This window comes from Sus scrofa, chromosome 2, assembly GCF_000003025.6.
Source record: "Sus scrofa isolate TJ Tabasco breed Duroc chromosome 2, Sscrofa11.1, whole genome shotgun sequence".
Taxonomy (NCBI): Eukaryota; Metazoa; Chordata; class Mammalia; order Artiodactyla; family Suidae; genus Sus; species Sus scrofa.
The window spans coordinates 147,393,855-147,416,807 of NC_010444.4; the positions used below are offsets into that span (position 1 = coordinate 147,393,855).

The 22,953-nt window shown below is 52.8% G+C and overlaps 1 protein-coding gene across 1 annotated transcript in view; it reads left to right on the plus strand.

The window, feature by feature from the left end:
• Positions 1–19,297, plus strand: part of SH3RF2 (SH3 domain containing ring finger 2) — a 122,830-nt gene extending 103,533 nt beyond the window's left edge. The window contains 5 exon segments of the mRNA XM_021084960.1: positions 2,246–2,337; positions 3,576–3,746; positions 10,527–10,759; positions 14,405–14,760; positions 17,385–19,297. Of these exon segments, the coding sequence (XP_020940619.1) occupies positions 2,246–2,337; positions 3,576–3,746; positions 10,527–10,759; positions 14,405–14,760; positions 17,385–17,660 (1,128 nt within the window). The 3' untranslated portion in view covers positions 17,661–19,297.

Here is a 22,953-nt window from a genome sequence, read left to right on the forward strand (position 1 = left end):
TATAAAGTGAATTATATAATGTCTTTTGTGTCTGGCTTCTTTAAATTAGTGTAATGTTTTCAAGGTTTATTCATGTTCTGGCATATATCAATACTTCATTCCCTTTTTTGGTTGAATAATATTCCATTGTATGGATATACCACATTTTGTTTATTCATCCAGCAGCTAATGGACATTTGGGTTATTTCTGCCTTTTGTTTATTATGAATACTGCTGCTGTAAAATTCATGTACAAGCTTTAGTTTGGACATATGTTTTCATTTCTCTGGATATGTACTAGCAGTGGACTTACTGGGTCGTTTGGTAATTCTATGTTTAAACATTTGAAGAACTGTAAGACTATTTTCCAAAGGGCCTGTACCATTTTACATTCCCCCCTCTACGATTCTATGAGGGTTTTGCTTTCTTTGCATTCTTTCCAACACTTCTTACCACCTGACTAGAATGGCTTTAGGATACAGTAAATGGACTGAAATGTCCCACATACACACACAACCACATGCACATTTACACAATCATACACAACCACACACACATTTACACAGTCATTCTCACTCATGCTTATCTGCACACTGTATAGATCTATTGCTGCTTACATTTACACAATCATTGACACAGACATGCACAAAACTATACCCATGGATACTTGCATGTACCTCAAGAGTTCACATACATGTACACACAATTTTGGAGAGATGTTTACAATCATATAAGCAACCATATATACATATAATCACACAGCATTTCAATCCACAGCAGACCCACAGGCATGAACATAATCAGACATACAGTAGATCATGCTACCATACACAAACACAGTTTCATGGGTTCTGAACAAACATACATGATTTTAACAAAAAGACAGAGATACATGTACTCAGTAATGGATTCACAACTGCCTAAACTCACATATGCAAATAATAGTTGTACCCATTAAAGCAGTGTTCCCAAAAGACACATATATGTAGTCGGCACCATGTAGGGATAGGTAGCTAAGGACACATTAAATGTATTTACTCCAGATGGCAAGGAGATGGCTGAGGTTTCATTCATCCTTGGTGTAGTTGGTAGAAAGATCTTTTCCTTCTTCTGTCCATTCTTTAAGCTACAGGTACATATTGAGCATGTAAGAAATACAGTGATGAACAAGACACAGTCCCTGCCCTGATGGAACTTACGGTCTAGTGATGGAGGAGAGTCAGTGAATAAACAAGGAAACGGGGGAGGAGGGAGTGGGAGGACGGGGAGTTTGGGTTTGGTAGATACGAGCTATTACATTTAGAATGGAGAAGCAATGAGGTCCACTGTACGGTATAGGGACCTACATCCAATCTCTTGAGATAGACCGTAATGGAAGATAAGAGAAAAAAAATGTGTGTGTGTGTGTGTGTATAAAATATGACTGGGTCACTTTCCTGTACAGCAGAAATTGGCACAACACCGTAAATCAATTACATTTCAATTTAAAAAGAGCAAACATTAAAAAAAAAAAAAGAACAAGGAAGCAATCAGTGTCTGTGATATGTGCCAGGAAGGAAGGAAGCAAGGTAAGATGTTAGATAACAGGCAGTGTCTCAGGGTAACAGGCAGCTTCCAGATGCCTTAACACTGTTGCTGCCTAGCTCATCCTGGTAAAGTGAAAAGGATGCAGAATCACCTTCCTTAAGTCACTGGATAAACTGGTGGGTGGCTGGGTGTGTCTGTGTGGGTACTAGCATTAGTAAGAGTGTGGGTGCAGGACCTAGACTTCCTGGTTTTAAATTTTGTTTCATTCCAGCATTCTGGTTGTGTGACTTTTCCTTCCCTCAGCTTCTCACCCAAAAATGGGGATGACGGTAGTACCTTTAATAAAGATTAAATGATCTGACACTTATAAAGCATTTAAAACTGCCTGGTGAGTGTTAAATTCTAGAAGTGAGGGGTGTGCCTTGAGAGGTGGGCAGGCGGGGGCATGGAGAACCGATCGAAGAGCCTGGCCGGGCTCTGTTGACTGCTAACTCAGAGGGTCTTCCTCCTGTGCCCTGTCTGAGCAGTCTTTTGGAATGTGACCCTGACATGCCACCCCAGCAGACCATAAACCAATCCACACCCACCCTGCTCTGCCCGCAGCCACAAACCACAGAGAAGACATGCTGGGTGGTGCCGGGTATGGCTCCCGGTTTTCAGGTGCGTCAGGCTACAGCAGCTCTGCTGTGGGCTCGGCTTGCGGCATTCACTACTCTGCTTGGCTTTTCTGTCTGTGCAGGTCAGCACGTACCACCCTGCCCCTGCCTCTCCAGGACATTCCACGGCCATCGTCAGTCTGCCCAGCTCCCAGCAACACCTCTCAGCTAACATGTGAGTCAAAAGTCCCACCTTGGGTCCTGGCACAGAGAGGTCGTCTTCGCCATCCCTCTGCCTCAGGCATCCGCCATCCCCATCCAGCTCATCCGAAAGATCAGCAGCTCCCCTTCCTTTACACCCTCCGGAGGAAACACGGTGAAAAACACAGCCCGGTAAACCACATCGCCCTGGCTTATTAGTGTACAAATGTACAGAGTATCCAGAAACACTGCAGGGAGGTTGGGTACTGAGCAAGCTCTGCTGTTTTCCTTTAGAATCACAGTGCTAGGGCATCAAGAGATGTTGCTGCAGCGATCAGAAGAAAATCAATCTAGCATTTTAGAGGGAAAAGGAAGCCCGCAGATGCGAACACTCTCCTAGCCCCTTTGAGAAAACCTTTCCGTGTCTCACAGTCCTTAGTGAGTAGAAGGACTTTCTAAATCTGGCCCATGGCCATACCCTGGTCATTCTGAACCTGGCAAGCCTAAGTGGGTTATTTTTAATGCCTTTTAGTCTGGCAGTTCTTCCCCTCCCACAGCCTCGCTATTCTGCAGGGTCTTCACCCCCACCTGCACGTTACTGCCCAACCCCTGCGTGGACCTCAGAGTGGAAAGTCACTGCTCTGACCCCAGAACCTTTCTACCATGTTTCAAGCCCATCCGGCTGCATCCCGCCACACAGCCAGCCTTCCGCTGTGTGCCAGAAAGCTGAAATGAACCCCGGCCTCCCCCTTCCCGATGTCCGCCTCCATCCTACCTTACACTACTCCTCAGGCCATTCCTGGGGACATGTGCAAAACCTCCGGAAAGGAGTGGATCAAAGGGGCTTTGACCTGATGGCTGTGACCGTTTTCTCGGGTGATGCTCTAGGTGGCGTGAAAAGGATCCTAGGGAGAACCATCACTTCCAGGTTTGAGCCCAGCCCTGCCACTAAGTCCTGGTCACCAACTCCCTCCCCTGTGCTAGGCCATTTCCCGCATCCTCGAAATGCTGATGTGACTGAAATGAGTGACTTGGGGCACTGTGGGGCACTCTACGGAAGGGCGGGGAGACGCAGGGGGCAGGGGTCTGGGTCCCTCCGCTGCTACTTGAGCCCGCTTCTACCACTCTCACCTGCCCCGCATACTGAGATTTCAATTCTTAAAGGGTTGTTCCAGCTCACCACTGCGTTTCCGTCTCCCTCTCCCCTTTGCCAGCTCCCCGCCCTCCGCTAAGCCCTCCCCCTGTCCCTTGACCAGTTCCCTTGTCCCCCAGGTTTATAGCCCTGCACCCCTACTCAGCCCATGGACCCGAGGAGCTGGACCTGCAGAAGGGAGAAGGCGTCAGGGTCCTGGGGAGATACCAGGACGGCTGGCTCAGGGGCGTCTCCTTGGTGACTGGGCGAGTCGGCATCTTCCCCAACAACTACGTCATCCCCATTTTCAGGTGCGTCCTCCCCAACTCAGGCATCAGAGGTTGGGTCACCTGGGCCGGGGGCCATCTGTGGGCTGAATCGCTGAAGGGCTCAACAAAGGCCCTTTCAGAGTGTGGGCTGAGAAATGGCTTTTCACTCTGGTGCCCTCCTAACAATTTTAAAAGAGAAAGGGCCAAAATCATTATCTTTTAAATAGCTCTTCACATTTCGAAGTGCGTTTGCATCTCTGAACTCACTGGCTGTGCTCAAGGATCCTGGGAGGCAGATGCTGTTCTGCAGATGAGGAAGTGATATACAGAGGGAACCCACCTGCCTAAGAACTAGATTCAGGTCTTGTAGGTACATACGCCCCAAGTCGCACTTCACGCCCTGCCCCGGACGCTCCACAACCACGCACAACAGGAAAAGCGCAGGGATCCCATGGGTGACCTTGGAGCACCTGAGGAATTCCCCAGAATTCATCAGGCAGGGTTTTCAGCAGAGTTTTGGTGACTCAGCCGTCCACACCCCAGGCCACATGATCTTTGCCCTGCAGGTCTTCTTCCCCAAAAGCTTTCCCAGCTCTTTCTTCCTCTGGCTCACTTATCAGTGTCCCTGGCCTACAGTTTGTCCAGCCACCTCGTATGACCACAAATGCACACAGACCCAAAACCATCCATGACGCCTCCTCCTGCCCACCCCCTGCCCCCGTAAGCCCAGGCAGAGCCCGTCACAGGACAGCAATGCCATCACCACACATATACACTGCCTCTGTGACATACCAGAGATTCACACCTCCAAAGAAAGTGGTGACCCCATCGTACTCTACAGGGACCAGACCTGGAGTCATGTCCGGCCAGTCTGGGGGACCTTCCTGTAGGGCACTGTGTCTGGAGGAGGGTGGCAGTGCTGAACGGACTCCAACTCCATGTCCAGAGAAACACGAAAGCAACTAGGGTTGTTTGAGCTGTGCAAGACAAGGGTCAGAGGGACCGTGGCAGGCTGTGTAGACCAGGAAGTAGATCTGCTCCATGGGGAAGCAGTAAACCAGTGGATACAACTTGGCAGATTCGGGTTCCAAAGACTCTACTCCCTGACCCTTGGGTTTTTCCCATCAGGCTGGCTCCAGATGGTAGATGCCCGTTCTGCAAAGAGTACAGGCAGAGGGTGGGTCCCAGCGATCCAGGCAAAAAGATTTCCTCACCTGACAGCAAGGTGAACCAGGAGACCACACTTCCTTTCTCAGGGGGAGGTTCTTGATCTTTGTTCGAAAGCTGCAAAACCTCCAAAGGCAAACTAAGGATGCCTCTACCTGATTCATTTATTAACTTTTTTTTTTCTTTTTTAGGGCCACACCTGTGGCATATGGAGGTTCCCAGGCTAGGGGTCGAATCGGAGCTACAGCTGCCAGCCTAGACCACAGCCACAGCCACGCCAGATCCAAGCCGCATCTGAGACCTACACCGCAGCTCATGGCAATGCCAGATCCTTAACCCACTGAGCGAGGCCAGGGGTCCAACCTACCACCTCATGGTTCCTAGTTGGATTCATTTCCGCTGTGCCACAGCGGGAACTCCATGAATAAATACTGATTGAGTGCTGTATGTCAGGCACCTTTCTAGACACTGGAGAAACACCAGTGAATAAAATACACAAAATCCCTGCCCCCTGGAGCTTACGTCCTGGGGGGAGAGACAGCCAGTAAACAAGGCCAAGGAGGAGGACACGTGGTGTGCTAAAGATAAGGTTTCAGAAGATGGAGTAAGTCAGGACGGGGGGACAGAACTGTCAAGGGGTGATTACAACATGAACAAGTTGATCAAGGATCCTTACTGAGCACAAAGAAGGCAATGAGGGAGGTGTGTTCCAGGCCCAAGGAATACACCTCCCAGTACAGAACACAGGCCCTGGGGTAGGACTCCGCCTACAGGAAGGCCAACAGGACTGGACTGCGGAGAGGGAGGCCGGTGGTGGGTGAGGTCGGGCTGGTGACAGGGAACCAGGTCGCAGTGAGGAGGCATTTGGCTTTCCTTGTATTATAGGGCTTTGAGCACAACAGTGACTTGACCTAACTTGTCTTTGGAATCCTCCAGAGGTGGGTGGCCAGTAAACGGTAGACGGGAGAGTGGAAGCAGAGAGACTAGCAGTGATACGGTCGTCACTGGAGGCGGGGGGGTGATGGTGAAACGAACCAAGTCCTGAGCCCCGGAGGTCGGGAGCAGGGGTCAGGTGCTGGGTATACGCCAAGGTCAAGACCACAGGCTTTTCTAATCAATCGGATGTGGGTGTCAAAGAGGAGAAAGTTCAGGGTGAGTCCGTGGGGTGTTTCTGCCCTGAGAAACTGCAAGAGAGATAGATGCCTTTTGCTGAGTTGGGGTTGAAAACCGAAGGAGGAGCAAACAGGTGTTGAGGTGCTGGGAGGAACCAGCAGCTCGGTTTCCAGCCGACCAACCCTGGGCTGCCTGTTACGGATCCTAGCAAAGACCGCGGTAAAGAGGTGAGGAGACGAGTGTAGCATTGAAGAAAGAGGTCCAGGCTTGAGATGGTATTTAAAGCCCTAAGCCCAGGTGAGGTCATCGTGGTAGGATCTGTTGTGTCGGAGACAATGACAGTGATCCGGAAGCTCAGTGCCTCGAGCAATGAGGGGGGGAGGCTGGTAAGGAGATGATGCCCACAGCCCTGCAGGGTGGTGGCTGGCGGGGTCTGAGCACGTGAGGCCAGGCTGGGAAGTACTGAGGAGGCGACAGTGAAGGGCAGGGAGGACCCTGCCCGAACCATGAACAGTCCCTTCCACGGACTCTGTCATCCACTCTCCAGGGCCCAGCGCTGCTATGGGGGCATTTGCTTATGCATCGGGCCTTAGCCCAAAGTCCTGGTTACTCCATGAAGGGACCCTGAGAGGAGTTCCTGCAGTGGCACAACAGGGTTGATGGCTTCTCTGCAGCGCCAGGACGTAGGTTGGATCCCTGGCTCAGCACAGTGGGTTAAAGGATCCAGCGTTGCAACTGCAGCTCAGATTTGATCCCTGGCCCAAGAACTCCAAAAAAAAAAAAATCATTAGCAAAAGAGGGACTGTACAATTTATCGTCCAAACTAGGACACTTCAGGGATGAAGGAGGAACACCCTTACTGCACCAGGAGAGCAGGTGTAAACAGACGGTCCTGGGAAAACCGGACATAAGGCCCCCCTAACTAGAACCCCATTCCAGTGTAACGGGGATCCTAGAGTCCAGCTTCCCTCTCTCTTTCTTGGCTTTTCTCTGAGGGAGGTCTGCTGAGTTCTTGGCCAAGTCATGAGCATCTAGACTCACCCACTCCGAGACGGCTGTTGTGTCAGGCAGTGCATGGAGTTTCAGCATCCTAGGTGGCTACTGAATCCATCCCCCCACCCCACCCCAGCTCATAGAATCCTGAATATCTGCCTGCCTTGGGATGCTGCTTAGGCTGATGGGTGCTTCTGCTTCTGGGAGTCAGCATTTCCAAGAAGGACAGTCCCTACCAGAGTGAGGTGTCCTGAGGGCTCTCAGGTGATGGCGCATCAGTGCCTTCCGTGTATGTTTTCCTTGACGGCCTCCCAGGACACAGAAATTCCCATCCCCACTAATCCTGGCCAGAGACGAGACGCGCAGTTTGCCCATCAGGGTCAGCTCACCCTTGTTCTTAATAACCCTTCCCACTGTGGGAGGTTTAGTTCCTGTCAATTCTCGGGGCTGAATGATGCGGCCTTTGGCAGCTCAGAGTCTACTCCCCTTAGCAGGTTGCGTTAGGACTCAGTGGGTTGGACCACGTGCACGAGGCCCTGTTCTGCTCTTTGGTTCTGTGTGAGAGGTTTCCCCCCTGTTTGGTTGTCTCTTTGCAGCGATGGCTCTGCACTGCCACTGGCCCCCTCTGTGTACAAAGCTGCCTTTAATAAAACAGCCAGACCTCCAAGGTAGGAGGTGCCCTCTGAGCATTTGAACCGTTGCTCTTATTAGCATCATCTCCTGATGACCTGAGCCAGCCAATGCGTGGGCATCAATTAGAGCCCAGAGATGACCAAAATGCCAGGGTTTCAATTTATGACTCAGCAAGTGAGCCTTTTAATCCCCAAGAGGGGAAAGGCTGCTCCACTGTGCAGAGCTGCAGCTGCCCTTGACGGTGACGCCAGCCTGTGCAGCTGCGCTGACCACAGCTAGGCCTCGGCCACCACGACCTAGTTCCCAGATCCCAGAGGCACCCCTGGCTCAGGTGGTCCCCGACACCTGTCGCCTCTTCATCCAAGCCCTTCGTAACAGCACCTACATCCTCTTGGGCTTCCTCCTCCACGAAATCTCGGTGGAGGCCAGAGTTCCTTCCCTTTGCAGAGCCTGCATAAACCAACTCCCTCCCCCCTCCTCCAGGAGGAGGAACAGGCTCAGCCTCTTGGGAGCAAGGAAGGAACTCGGGAGGAAAGAATGTGGGCAGCGAGAAGGACCCTTCATGGCAAGAGCTCAAGCAGCAGCAGCTCATCAGACTCCTCCTGCCTCCGATTCCTGCCACCCAGCTCTCGGCAGCCTCCTCAGATCCTGTTTCCAAGCTCCTTCCGCTCGCTCCTGTCCTCCCGATAAGTGCCCTTCTGCCCAATAAGCCAGAACAGTCCCCTTTTATGCAACTTTCACTGGACACATGGGCCATCCTGGTGCCTAAGGGGTGACAAAAGCAACACGTGGGCCCTACTTGTGTTCCTTTAACTTTTGACACAGAAGCATGCAAACATGATCACAGTCCAAGCTTTGGCCTTACCTGGGGGTTACTGCCAGCCCCGAGCCAGGCAGGGCTGCTGCGCTGAATGTCCCTTTGCAAATACGGGGCAAGGGCTTAAGGGCTCGTATTGCAGTCAGAAAAGGGGCTGCAGGGACCGGCACATTCACAGTAGAGCAGGGGAGCACATCAAAGGCAACAGGCACACCTCCCACTCAAACCCAGCCCGTCTTCAGCAGCTCCATCTGGAAAACAGGGACCCTGATGTCTCCAGGTCTGGGTCGTCGTGGAGATGAATGAACAAACGTTATCAGAGCCATGAGGTCAGAAACACGGGCTTGGTGAGTGCTGAGCTTTCTGCCAAAAGACATAGAGGGACTCAGTGGTGGCTGGAGGACTTGAGATTGAGGAGTCTGGGGAATCTGGCCTCATGCTGGGCTCAGAAAAATGAGGTTGCGCCTCAGTCTGTAAACAGCTGTCCAAAGAAAAGACTGGTGGAATAAGGCTGCTGAGGGCTGAACTGACTGTATTTTGTCCTCGCTGCTGCTGCTGCTGGCAGCAATTTTGGAACCTGTCTGTCCTGCTGCCGGTCCATTTTGCATCATCCAGCGCTGGGAGGCCTTTGTTCAAAATGAGGGCAGATTCAGACACCGCCAGGTCAGGGCTGGGGGAGTTTTCATTCCAACCGGCCCTCATTTCCAGAAAGCCGTCTGAGCTCTCACGGGGGGACAGCTCACTCCGCCTCACTGACTGCACCTCGAGGGCCCAGGGGCAGTTGGAAGGGTCCCCTCCCTGCAAGCATCGGTTCCTGGCCCATTTGACCACATACGCTTCCTGGGCATGTGGCCGCAGTAAATGCTTTCCCATCTTAGACAACACGGGCTGGCTTAAATGCAACTGCGTGCACTTTTTGAAGCCGAAGAAGGAGAAAAGAGGAGCCATCAGGGGAAATTACCTCAAGAGAGACGTGGAGGGACAGATGGGTAGGGAACCACGTCGAAGGGCATGACTGGATCGGGGCCTGGCTGAACTGGTGTTTCCTGGTGTATCAGCAGAGGTTAATTACTCAACAGAGTGGCAAGGTGACTTTCGGACGACTCAGTAGAGGCCGTGATGCTGGGGCGGGTAAAAGAGCAAGAAGGGCAGGTAACTCCCCAGGGGGTTCGGAGAGGTGCGGGCTAGAAGCAACGGCCAAGAGATTGCAGTTTTACGGCATTTCATTACTGTTCTTCAAAATCAGAGCCTACATCCGAAGAATTAGGGTTTGAGGGAGGCATATGTGGGGCCTACCAGCCACTTCAGTTTGTTTATTTCAGGCAGGATGCCAGGATTTCCCTGCTACCAAATGATGAGAGCCCCAGCTAGCCAGAAGACAGTGTGGTGCAGGGCTAAGAGCACAGGTGACACAGCTCAGGGGCAGAGCCGAGGGCCGGCCTGGACCTGGGTCCAAATCTCGGGTCTATTAATTGCTTGGGCAAATACCTATAAATCTCTATTTATTTTACTCTACAAAACAGTAGTCCTGAAAGGCCTCACTTCAGAAGCCTGTGGTGAAGCACCCATGAGATAACGTGGGCAAAGACCTTGGCCAGTGCCGGGCACACAGTAAATGCTCAACATGCATGAGCCACCACGACCGGCTTCGGTGCTAAAAGCATCAGGCACCCATGCAAGGAACATTTCTTAATAAACAACATAAGCAGAGCACTGAGCATCTAAGTTAAGTCATAACATCTCTGCCTGCAAAGCGTTCAGAATCTATTGGAAGAGTCACTGAACAAACGAGAGATTGCACCTGCAGAGTGAGACAGACACATACACACAAGACGAGACTTGAGCCCTCTGGTCCTCCCGGCCTCAGGGGGAGACCCTCTCCCCGCCCTCAGCGTGCCCACACGGTCATCAAGGCGCGAAGGTGAGGCCTCCGCAGAGAAGGCTGTGTGGTTACACGAGACAGTGTGTTCAGGCAGGAAGAGGCAGAGGAGAGGCCCCCCCGGGGTCCACGTGGGAGCGGATCGTTTTTTAAAACAGGACTCTTGACTGAACGTTTCCTTTGTCTGTTTCTTCTCTTTCAAAAACATGCACACAACCAGAAAGACGTCCAGCTTCCCGGATGCCCGGGGCCCTGGTCTCTGCACCGCTTGGACATTATCCACCTCTTCCGTGTCTTCCCAAGGCAGCATTTCAGAAGGTGACCCCCGGCAGGGCCGTGCCTTCAAGTCCGTCTTCGTGCCCACAGCCATCGTCAGCCCCGTGCGGAGCCCGGCCGGCCTGGGGGCTGCGGGGCAGGGCTCCCTCCGCAAAGCGCGGGGCAGCATCAGGAAGAGTAAGTGGCGGCAGAGGGGTCTGCGCCTGGAGCGCAGGGACGGGGAACTGACTTCGGGGAAACGGACCGCGTTTTCTCAAAGGACCGTGGCTTTAGAACAGGCGTCCGGGAAGGCTGCTTTGCAGTCCCAAATACTGGGGTGTTTTACTGGATGAAGCCAGGCCGGCTCAAGGTCACTGACCTTAGTTCCTTCCTACACGCGCGCGCTGATGGGCTGGGCTGATACCAGCCCTGAGGGCCAACATGTAATCAGATCACGGCCAAGGGGGGGCGTTCCCACCTTGGTGGTGGCTCAGAGGTAAGGAACCTGACTGGTATCCCTGAGGAGGCAGGTCCAATCCCCAGCCTCGCTCAGTGGATTAAGGATCCGGCGTTGTGTGAGCTGTGACGTGGGTTGCAGAGGCGGCTCGGATCTGGCGTTGCTGTGGCTGTGGCGTAGGCCAGCAGCTACAGCTCTGATTGGACCCCTAGCCTGGGACCCTCCATAGGCCGCGGGTGCAGCCCTGAAGAACATGGCCAAGGTGGGTGCTGACTCTTAAGACAGAACCACCAAAGTGCTTAGTGGATGGGTGCTTCTCAAACGGTGCTCCACGGAACCCCAGGGGGCTGCCAAGAGGGAAACAAGGGAAGGATACAGGGGAGGAGGAAAGAGTTGTCCACGCTAAGAGCCCCAGAATCCCACTTTATGTAGCTAACATAGGCACAGGGTAAAAATATTGCACCACACAAAAGCACCTTATACAGTGCAAATGCCTCCTGCACAGCCTTCGCCTCCAACGCCAAGTTCTCATCCATGTACATACACGCTGCTCTGCTCCACAGTTTTATCTTTACAGAACGTCCCTGCCGCACACATGACAACTACATACCTGGCTCTCCTTCATCTTGAAAGCCACGCTCCCATCTCCTCATGCATTCCTGAGACTTCATTTGCAGGGGTTCTAGAAAGGGTCTGAAAGCCCTTGCTCTACAGAACATCAAGCTTCTATATTCATCCGTCTCTCCAGAGGAAGACAGTCAGCCAAGCAAAGTCCATTTGTTTCATAGCCCCTGACTGACAGTGGGCTCTGCAGTCTCTCCTGCTATCTTAAAAAACGATTAAAGGCGAAAATACAACACTGGTCAGAGCAAAAGAGCCAGAGATGGAACACTATGCCACACAGGAAAATGCCCCAAGAAAATGAAAGCAAAGGTCTTCGCTCCCCCCTTTCTCAGGGCTTTCCCATCGCCTGCTTGACCACCAGTCCCACCGCTCTGGCCTCTGATTCCAGCCAACCGTGCCTCTGCCCAGCACCATCTGGTATTGCCCTCCACCTTTGCTCCCAACGCACACACACATACGCACAGAGTAACCCACCGCAACAGCCTCAGGCACGTGACTGACCTCTCAGTCTTCCGTTTTCTCACTTGCCAAATGGAAATTAATACTGTGCCCTGGAGTTCCCGTTGTGGCGCAGTGGTTAACGAATCCAACTAGGAACCATGAGGTTACGGGTTCGGTCCCTGCCCTTGCTCAGTAGGTTAACGATCTGGCGTTGCCGTGAGCTGTGGTGTAGGTTGCAGACGCGGCTCGGATCCCGCATTGCTGTGGCTCTGGCGTAGGCCGGTGGCTACAGCTCCAATTCAACCCCTAGCCTGGGAACCTCCATATGCTGCAGGAGTGGCCCAAGAAATAGCAACAACAACAACAGCAGCAAAAAGACAAAAGACAAAAAAAAAAAAAAAAAAATACTGTGCCCACCTCATCAGAGATTCTGTATGGATTTAATAAGATAATCCACTGATGGCACAGTGCCTGGCACATAACAAGCCCTCAAGACATGTTGGCTATTTCTATAGTATTAGTATCTTATCAGCATCATCCCTGCTACTACAACTAAGCAGACAGCGACTGGTCCATCTAGAACATGACTTCACTCTGTGCTGCAAGGTTCGCTTGCAGTCTAGACGACGCAGGAAGGCTAAGAAAAGCATCCCCTTGGCAGGGCCAAACTCCCTTTCAGACACCCCTCTCTTCCTTTGCATAGATCTTGATTGGCTTAGATTTTTGACCCCAAGCACATGTAATAAGAAAGGCTTAAATCTCCTGGGAATTAGGAACCAACAAGAGCAATAGATAAGGCAGTAAACTGATGTTTCACCCATTTCCGGGATCCTACGGACAGGACTGGCCAGTGCAGCTTTGAGTCTCTCAGGCCCCAGAGGCATTTTCTCTCTCCCTTTTCCCAGGGTGAGGCTGGTCAAGCTATTCATCTCCCCAAAGTGGAGAGAAATGACAGACAATTGACCATCTGCACTTCACAGGGCCATCAGTGGAAAAATAAATGTCGACACTGAAAGGTCAGACCTGCGGCGTTGGCGGGGGCTGGCTGGCGGCCGCTGAGGACGCCCGCAGTGCCAGTGAGCATCTGCTCTCAGGTTCACCCTCGGCCTGCCCAAGAGTCACGGCACAGATACTGCGCCGGACCCAAATGCCTTTGCTCCAAACACGTGACCTTCGAGAGTCACGAAGGTCTCACATCCCTGCTGGACATCAGCTGTGGCTCTGGATGCAGGAGACCCTTATAGAGAAGGGGCCCTAACACTGCTCAGGGCGTCTCCCCCACTGACCCCCCCCAGTGATTCCCCAGGTCACCCACACGACATGTGCTCAAAGGAGGGGCTCACCTGTCTTCCAGAGGATTTAAGGGGAAGGGATGGCTTCCTTTTATTTTGATGGAGGACCATCTCCGTTTAAGAAAAAAGTGCAGGGAGGGGGCACGACCAAACTCCTGGACCCTGCATTTTTACAGTTTGCCCTCCTTTACCCCCAAAACCGATTGTGCACAAACATGGGGCATTTATTATGTTCCGGGCTCTATCCTAACACTTGGCACACATCAGAAAATGCAGTCCTCACCCTGGCCTCCGAGGTCCTGCTACCAGCTCCCGTTGAGAAGGAGGGACGAGACGCGGGGAGGTGACTGGCTGGTCCCCAGCCCCCGGGGAGGAGGTCTGACTCCAGAGCCGGTGTCACGGGGCCTCACACCGCTCATCCGCTCACGGCCCTAACTCTCCACTAACCTTTCCCGGTTAGCTTCAGGTTGCTGTCCCGCTAGCCCAGCGCGTACACACACACACACACACACACACACACACACATACACACTCTTCTAACTCCCAGCCACCCTGCTTCCCTGCAGACCTGCCCAAAAGCACAAGTCCCTACACCACAAGCCTAAAGCTTCTGTCGGAATTGTCATCAAGCGGCGGTCAGAGTCCCCTCCCCGCTCTGCTGGCCTCTCTCCCTCCCGCTCACATCTCAGCTGTCTTTCTCTTGTGTTTGAGGGCGGTCTTCATTTTCCACCTTCAAGGCCTGGGGGTGGAAAGAGTGAGTGAGTGTGTGTGTGAAGGCAAACGGAGGTGATATACCTTCTGACACACACACCTCCCCCCCAGCATTCACCCAGCCAGTCATCTGCTGCCAGCATCAGCAACCAGCACTAAAAAAAGACCAAGGTCACCTTTGAGAGACCCTGGGAGAATGTGGGCACAGTGGAATTGGGAAAGCACTGCACTATTCTGGGCTATCAGGACTCACTGCCTCCCCAGCCCCCACCTGCTGCCATCAGCCACCACTGACACCTTCACTCTGTCATTCCCCAGATGGATCCCTGCAGAGACCCTGCCAGGCGGGGCCCCCCACCCTCGTGGTGGGCTCCCTCAGACGCAGCCCCACCATGGTCGTCCGGCCCCAGCAGTTCCCGTTCTACCAGCCGCAGGGGGTCCCCTGCGCAGCCTCAGTGGCAGAGACAGGACCCAAGCCCACTCCTGCTGGGGAGCCTTCCGCCCTTGCTGGCACCAGCAGGGGCAGCGACACCAGGATCCACTCTGCAGCCAGCTCCCTCATCATGGAAGGCAAAGAAATCCCTGTCAAGAGTGAGCCTCTGCCAAAACCACCTGCATCCGCCCCGCCCTCGATCCTGGTGAAACCAGAAAACTCAAGAAATGGCAGTGAAAAGGTAGGAGGAGATGATGGGAGAGGGGCTGGTTCTTTAGACCCCCCCAGAAAAACGGCAGAGTTCCCGCTCCTAAGGTTTGAGGGGGCAGGGGATCAAAATCACAGCCTCAAAAGAAGCCTCACCACCCCCCACATCCTCACACCACCCCCGCCCTCCCTAGACGTGGGCCTTTCTGCTCCCAGAATACTTTATACATCCTTCCTTCAAGGCCCAGAGGTGATGTGGAAAAAAAACACATGGCCTTGGCATCAGACACAATCTTGATTTGAATTCCAGCTCTGCTGCTTGCTAGCTGGTGACTCTGGTTAAAACACTTCACCTTTTGGAGACTCTTTTGCCTAATCTGCAAAATGGTGTGACGAAGACCAAGAGCAAGGAGTTCCCTGGGGGTCCAGCGGTTAGGACTGGGCACTCTCACTGCGGCTGCCCGGGTCCAGTCTCTGGTCTGGGAACTGAGATCCCATAACCAGCCGCAACATGTTGGGGGAGGAAGGAAGGAAGGGAGGGAGGGAAGGAGGGAGAGAGAAAAGGAATAGCACCATGGGACTGGAGTAGAAATTCAGTGAGCCTTGAACTTGGTACATAACTAGAGAAGAGGCGGCTGAGACACTGGGGATCTAAGTGACACATCGAGGGCACACTGAGCTGTAGGACACCGGGGATCTAAGTGACACATCAAGGGCACACTGAGCTGTAGGCACTCCAGCACCTGTCCCTGAGCCTTTGGGGTTCTAGGGCTTTTCCCACTAGAAAACATAAAAGGTTCTGTTAAAGTGGTATATTTCCAACAATATCCTTGAGGCAGGCAGGATGGTGGGATGGAGGAGGTGACATTAGGAACATTAGGTGACGTATCTGTTAGTTTCCTGAACATCACACTGTCCCCATCCCTCGCTCCCCTCCAAATGGAAAGATGACGGCATTTCCTCCTCTTTGGGACGCATTCACGGAACTCAGACAACCAAGGAGCCCCTGAGCTTGCTGAGAACTTCCCGTGAAGTCCTCACTGACTTCTGACAACAGCCTCCTGAACTGGCTGTTCATACTACTGTCACTCTGTTTAAAAGTGAGGGCAAGAAGGCTCGGGGAGTTAAGGAACATTACCCAGAGGCGCGCAGCCGACGCACGAGTGTCTAGAGCAGCATCCAGATCCGATCCCAAAACGCAAGCTCCTACGGCTGAGCTATATAAGCTTGCAGGGAAAGGCATTGGGAAGAAGTTAATGTTCACGGATTTAAACGTTGAGAGTTCTTTTTCTGAATGACCATGTTCAAATAATTCAAAGGTTTCCAGGCCCCGCCTGGCCATTACCCCGAGCCATCAGATTCAGCCCTCAAGCTGTGTTTAGTAAGTGCCCAGACCTCTGCTAGATATGCTGTGAGTCAAAAGCATGGAGAAACCTGGCTTCTCAGTGGGGGACACGAGCATCGAATTTCATAGAAAAATGACATCCTTTCTAAGCAGTAGCGCACAATGCTTTATTAAGTCCCAAGACAGAGAATGGCTAAAGCAAATACCCATTGATACCAGACAGATACATAAGAGGCCAGGAAAAAAGAGAGAAGAAGGGCGTGCAAACAGGAGACTGTGCCTCCCCCACGAGCGGGCTGCTCATCAGGTCCAGCCAGTTGTTGCCAGAACGGGGCACAGCCCCAGTGTGCCAGGGGGACATGTCTTAAGGGAGAGGTGAAATCCTAATTATAAATTTATATGCAGAGTTCCCCTTATGGCTCAGTGGAAATGAATCTGACTAGCACCCATGAGGATGCAGGTTCAATCCCTGGCCTCACTCAGTGGGTTAAGGATCCAGCATTGCCATGAGCTGTGGCGTAGCTCACAGACATGGCTCAGTTCCCGTGTTGCTATGGCTGTGGTGTAAGCTGGCAGCTATGGCTCCAATTCGACCCCTCGCTTGGGAATCTCCATATGCTGTGGGTGCAGCACTAAAAAAAAAAAAGACCAAAAAAAATTTATATGCAATCTCCCAGTTTTTATGTATTGGCAACTGAAACTCTCAAACATCCTGCAGACTAAACTCAGTCAGCAGGTGTCCAGTTTACGAACTCTGTTCTGAGGATTTGTAAGTTTTGGCGGGACCTCTAGATGGAATCAACAGGGAGGCCATGAAAAAGGGGGAGGGAGGCCTCAAGGGCAGGTGCAGAGGAGAGAGGGAGGTGAACTTCTTACACTTTCTCAAAGGGCTCATACGCTCTTGCCCCGGGCGCTATTCTCAGGTAGCTCGTTGTCCACCTTATTTCTTCCAGACAATTCCCCGTCATTCTTCAGCTCTGTCTCAAGGGAACACTGCCTGACCAGCCCCATTCCAGTGTCAGCAGCATGCCCCTCTGCATTCCTTTAGCATCTGACACTCTTCCCCCACCAGAGCACTTATTATAATTGTCATTTATCAGGGTGGTTCCATTCCCTCTTGGACTCTCAGCACCTGACCTTGGGTAGCCGCTCACGGCAGACACACGTATTTGCTGCAGGAGCACCTAAACGAGGCAATGCAAGAAGGGACATGCTTAGAGAAGCAGCACAAATTAAATCCTGGCGGGGGGGTGGGGGGAAGAGTCCAGGTCTCCCATCTCACCCACGTGCCTCTGCTCTCCTTTCTCGTACAGCAAGTCAAAACCGTGAGGTTTCAGAATTACAGCCCTCCTCCCACCAAACATCACACCTCCCACCCCGGCTCTGGGAAGCCTGAACAGCCGGCCGCGCCCAAGGGGCCCCAGCCTGAAGCAGCCGCCTCGGGCCCAGAGATGACCGTCCTGTTTGCTCACCGAAGCGGCTGCCATTCTGGACAGCAGACAGACCTCCGGAGAAAGTCAGCTTTTGGCAAAACCACGACGCCAGTGCCCACCGCCTCAGCCACGCAGACTGTGTTTCCCAGCAAATGATCTACAGGTGGCTCTTCCCAGACCCCAAAGAGGTGATGTGCGTTTAAATACAGTCTGCCTCCACGGAGGGCGTCCTGCCATTCTTTGGGGACTCGAGCCTGGGTCCTCGTTCTGCCTCTCTTACCTCCGGGAAAGGACAGGTGGGGCGGGGATCCCTGCCCTGGCTGCGGGATAGGTTGGGTGGTCTTCCAAACACAGTGACTGGAGCAGCAAGGCCAAGGAGTGGGAGCTCATCCCACCCACTCTCCTTCCCCGTGGGGAGCATGCAGCCTCCCATCTCTGTGTTCTGTGCAGAATTTCTAGGACGTCCAAAAGGGGGTCCAGCCAGGGGGTCACAATGATGGGAGTGCTGGCATGGCTTCTCCGACCTCCACATCTTAGAACAGCTTCTGCCATCTTTTGGGGCCTGGCCACTGGTAGCTACCCTATCGCCTTCCCTCCTTGGAGTCATAATCCTGGCTGCCATGGGAGAATTTCTGAGCAGGGTGTGAGACAGATGCTTTGAACATTCCGAGAACCCTCTGAAACCAGCGGGAGTCGGCTTCCCGGCTTTGCTCCCACAAGTCAGAGAGAAAGCTGACTACTGTCATTTTTCAAGCTCCTCCATCTGTTTTTCCATATGTAATCCTACATGACAGAGAAGCAGGAAGCACGTACCTATGAGAGGGTCCTGTGTGGAACTGGGGACAGCTCCTCCATCCCGGCTTATCAGACTTTCCCAGGAAAACTCAGCATGCTTAAACCCCACTTCGTGAGGGGTGTGAGTTTAGAGAGAGATTCTGTTTGCACCGCAGCGTTCTTCACTTTCACTGATTCCTTCTATTTGGGGCAAACTAGCTGTTTCACCAGGTTGCAGGCTAAGGCACCTGTGTCACTGAGAAGATGCCAATTCACAGCTGGGAGGGGGTGCTTGCTAGAGCAAAGTCTGTACAAAGGGATTGGACGATAAAGGAGGAGAAAGCGAAAGTGAAAAAATAGGAAGAGAGAGCACAGAGAGGTGATGAGAGAGAAAGATGATTGGGGAACGTGTCAGGGAAGAAGATTAAAGAGCACAAGAGTGGCCTTGACGTTCTTGACAGGTGGGGAAGAAGGATGGAGTCTATAAATCTAGGGGACCCCACGAAGATGGGGCTGCAACAAGCAGGACCAGCCAGGTAGAGCCCTGTAAACAGGAGTAAAAGGTCTTTCCAGGGAGTCCAGGCCATGCTGTCAGACAAACCATTAATCCTCATTAAACTTAATTGTTGTGATTTAACATTTATTGCATGCCCATCAATGGTGGCACTTTAGTGCATAAATGCCATTTGCTACTAAGCCTGGATGTCATTAAAAAAAAAAAACCCAGCAGATCTAATTAGACCTTCTCCCTGGACAGTCCTTGAAGATCTTGGGATTAAAAACAGGTATCTTTCCCTGGTGGTCTAGTGGTTAGTATTCGGTGCTTTTATCACTGAGGCCCGGGCTCAGTCCCTGTTCTGGGAACTGAATTTCACAACCATCTGCTCTCCGCCATAAGGGAAAAATATCTTCTATTTTTTACATGCCTATCTTTTACATACCAACTACACACTTGGCAAATTGAGCTGTCGAGACTTTTCCAGACCTTAATAAAACAAAACCATGATCCTGCCAAAGAATACTGCGCATGTGTCAGACCTTTGGGGTGAGCCAACGTGGTAACGTGTTCCAGGGGCTCTGTGAGATACAGAACTGTGTCCACTCCACAGAGTCATCAAGCCCAACTCCACGACTCACTGAGCTGAATAAATACTCTGGACGGAGAAACAGAGAAAAGTCACAAGGGCAGGCAGGCATCATGCGATTTGTCAAAATAGGAGCACCCTCACCTCCTTGCCCAAAAAAGCGCTCTCATTGCACTCAGCAATGAGTTATTAATCCACACCCACACCAGCAGGTGCCTGGCACGCCAGCCAACCAGATGTGGAGCCTGTGCCTCAGCAGCGCAGATCCAGTTCATTGGTAACTGCTGTGGCTTAAAAGCAGGTTGTTGGGTGTCCTGGAGATAGGCTTCCAAATGCAACAGAACATTCTTCTCATGGTCCACAATTGCTATAGAGTAACCACTCTGAGAAACGGAATCAACTCCAGAGGCTGGCCACCCCCGTCCAGCCAGCCTCCCAACCCCATACCCAGGATCAGAGTCACTCGCTCCCAAACCAAATCCCATCTCGGTGGTGTCCTAGGGGGATTTGAAAGGGGCAAGGTCAGACTCACTGGCACTCCCACCCTTTATTGCACCAGCACGCTTCAGACGTTTCTATGAGAGGGACACTGCAGTGACGACAGATACATCCTCTCCTAAAGCGTCCACCACAGCCTTATAAGCCAAGTAGAACTGTCCCCACTATAAAGCCGAGGAAACTGAGACTTGAAGGGTAACCACAGACAGAGCCACAGAGAGTTTGATAGCTGTCCATACCCCAAGTTCAAGCTATCTCACTTCATGAGCCCAACTCAGGGCTATGCTGTATAACCAAGGGACCATCTTTGACTCCAGGCCACTGACCAGACTGCAGGGAGGTCCAGTCGTTAGAACTGCAGGCTCTGCTGCACAGACTGGGCCCAAACCCTTATTTACCCCTTGCAAGCTGTGCGGTGCTGAGCAACTTACTTAAATAACCTCTCTGAGCCTCTTCACCTTAAGTAGGAACCCTCTTGGGGCTATTGTGAGGGTTCACCAGGATAATATTATAACTTGACTGAAGCCATGCTGGCACACAGTGAACACCTGAAAAATGTTGGCGCTGAATGTTTTGGAGGAAGCCGACCTCTGCAATTCCAGGTGAGAGAGTCTAAAACAAGAGCACGCCCAGGGCTATGGCGCTCAAGGAAGACCAGTAGCCGGGTCATGGCGGTGGGAACACGGACTACGCTGAGTCCTGAGAGAGAGTCAAAGGGGTGGGGAAGGGGGCCGGAGCAGGGGAGGAAGCATTTGGCAATGCGTTTAGATGGAGCCACCAAGCCAAGTTATCTTGTACGGAGAGGAATCCACTCCTTGGCGGGACATTCCAGGGATCCCAGGTGGAACTCGGGTACCTCCATCCTGTGAGAGCTCCATCCCCTCACCTAAGACTCAGCATCCCCAGAAAAAGGGCCCTTCCCCTTGAGATCAGACCTGGAGCCTCTGCGCCGAGGAAAGCGGGGGGAGGGGGGCACGACCAGCTGGGGACAGCACCGTGTCTACTCCGCAAAGACGCGCAGGGCACCCTAAAGGACAAGGGCTCTGGAAGCAGCACCAAGTCCTCACTCAGAACCTGCCCTCTCGCCTTCTCGGGTGGGACCCCCTCTACCCCCCAGCCCGAGACAGGGCTTCTGAACAGGACAAGTGCAAAGTTTAAAGCAGTGCCCACCTTGGCCTGGCGAGCCGCAGGAAGGACTGACTGCCTTCGTGACTCACTGACTTCCACCTTACCTTGAAGGTTCCGAAGGTCAGTCCACACCAGGCCTGCGTCCCCAAGGCGCCGCCACTGCCTGGGGGGGGCCACGGGAAAGTGGGGGAGGCAGCGGCGTCCCGGCGGCTGCGTCAAGACCTCACTCTTCTTGGCACCGCCCGCCTGCCTGCCTCACTCATGCGCACAACCTGCGCCTGCGCTGGGCAGGGTGCCCTAGAGCATGGGCTTGACTTGGCCTCTCGGCAGCATCATAAACCCCTTGAAAGTCAGGGCTGGATGCTCTGAGATCAGCTGATCCAGGCAGGAAAGCCTCAGGAGCATCGTGGGCCCCGTAGGGCCCTGCAGGGCGTCCTTCTGTAGCTTTGAGGCGAGGGCTTAGGCATCTGTGTTTTTAACAAGCGACTGAGTGAGTCTGAGGCACATGGAGGAGCAGCACTGGCTCCGCCTTTCTCATATTGGATCGCAGAGCTGACGTTTGGCTCTGCCCGTCAGCAGGAGTAAAAGGCCGCACTGGTTGTCAACATGCTGAAATCGTCCTGTACTGAGAGGTGACTAGCAGATGCCCTGGGACCCCCCCAAGACCTCTCCCCAATCCCGCCCCCAGCCCTTCCTCCAGGTGCTTCTCATCACCCTCCCATCCAACAGCTAAAAAAACTCAGGCCGGCTGCAGCTGAAACCCCATAAAGCCCTTCTTCACTCTGATTGGCTAGTGCCTGTGCCAGGCTGCTCATGCAGTATCTTGACTGTTAACCTATGGCACAGAATAAGGCCCAGAGAGGCCCCACAGAAGGTGAGAGCACTGCTGTCAAGCCCAGCACCCTGCGGATGGGCAGTGGCGCGCGACTCACCTGCCTCTTTCAGCTAATGGTTTCATGGGCGTGAGTAATACCCTGTGGCTCCCAGCTCCTCTGGCCTCATTATGGCAGGAGTTTGCCTCGATAGGATGAGCAGGCCTCCAGCTTCTCAGCCGCCTCTGTCCACACAGGCCAGCCCCACCGCCTCTGATTCCCTCCCCGGGGAAGGAGCAGCTGTGGCAGATGGAATAACGAAGGCCCCTCAAGTCTTTCCAGCTGTGAGCAAGTGCTTAGCAAGCTGGGCTCTGCCAGGGCGGCAGCTGCTGCCGCTGATGCGTCTCTTGCTTATGTCTTGAGCGTCAAGACCCCAGGTCCCCCTTGGGCTAAGCAAAGGGAGTGTTAGCCCCTGCAGAAACCTCTCAGGTAACCGTAGAAAGGTGGTCACTTGGGGACCAAACCAGAGGCGTTAATGCCAGAGCGCCTTGCAGCAGGTCGACAGCACTGAGAACACATTTTGCAAGGACATTTTGCTTGAAATAGAGCAATGTTAAATGATAAGCCATCTGCTGTTGGCCAGGCCAGAGTGCTATGTCCTGGACCAGAGGAGAAACATCATGTTCCAGAAAGCCCTGCTGCTGATTGACCTACACTTTGACAAATGGAACGCAGCAGAGCTGGGATCAGAGACAATGGCACGGGGGGCGGGGGGGGGCACAGCAAAGCATCACCGTCGCCCCCCCACATCCGTCCATTCAGCACGCTCTCTGACCAGCCTCTAGGAGAGGCAGAGGGGTACAGTAGTTAACAGAAACACATACAGCCCGCACAGGATGTTGTTGACTAATTTCTTCTGGATTTGGGGCTCCTTTCTGCCTTTCGCCCCTTTTATAATTAAATGTTCTATTGACATAATTATATAGGCTCATAAAACAACCGTATACCTACCACCTAGCTTTTTAAGAGCTAATTATCCATGGCGTGGAAGCCTGCTGGGGGCTTCTCCCAGCCTCGTTGCTTTCTTCCCCATCTCCCCGCTTCCTCCACAACCGCTATCCTGAACTCCGTGCCTAGATCACTCCCTTTAAA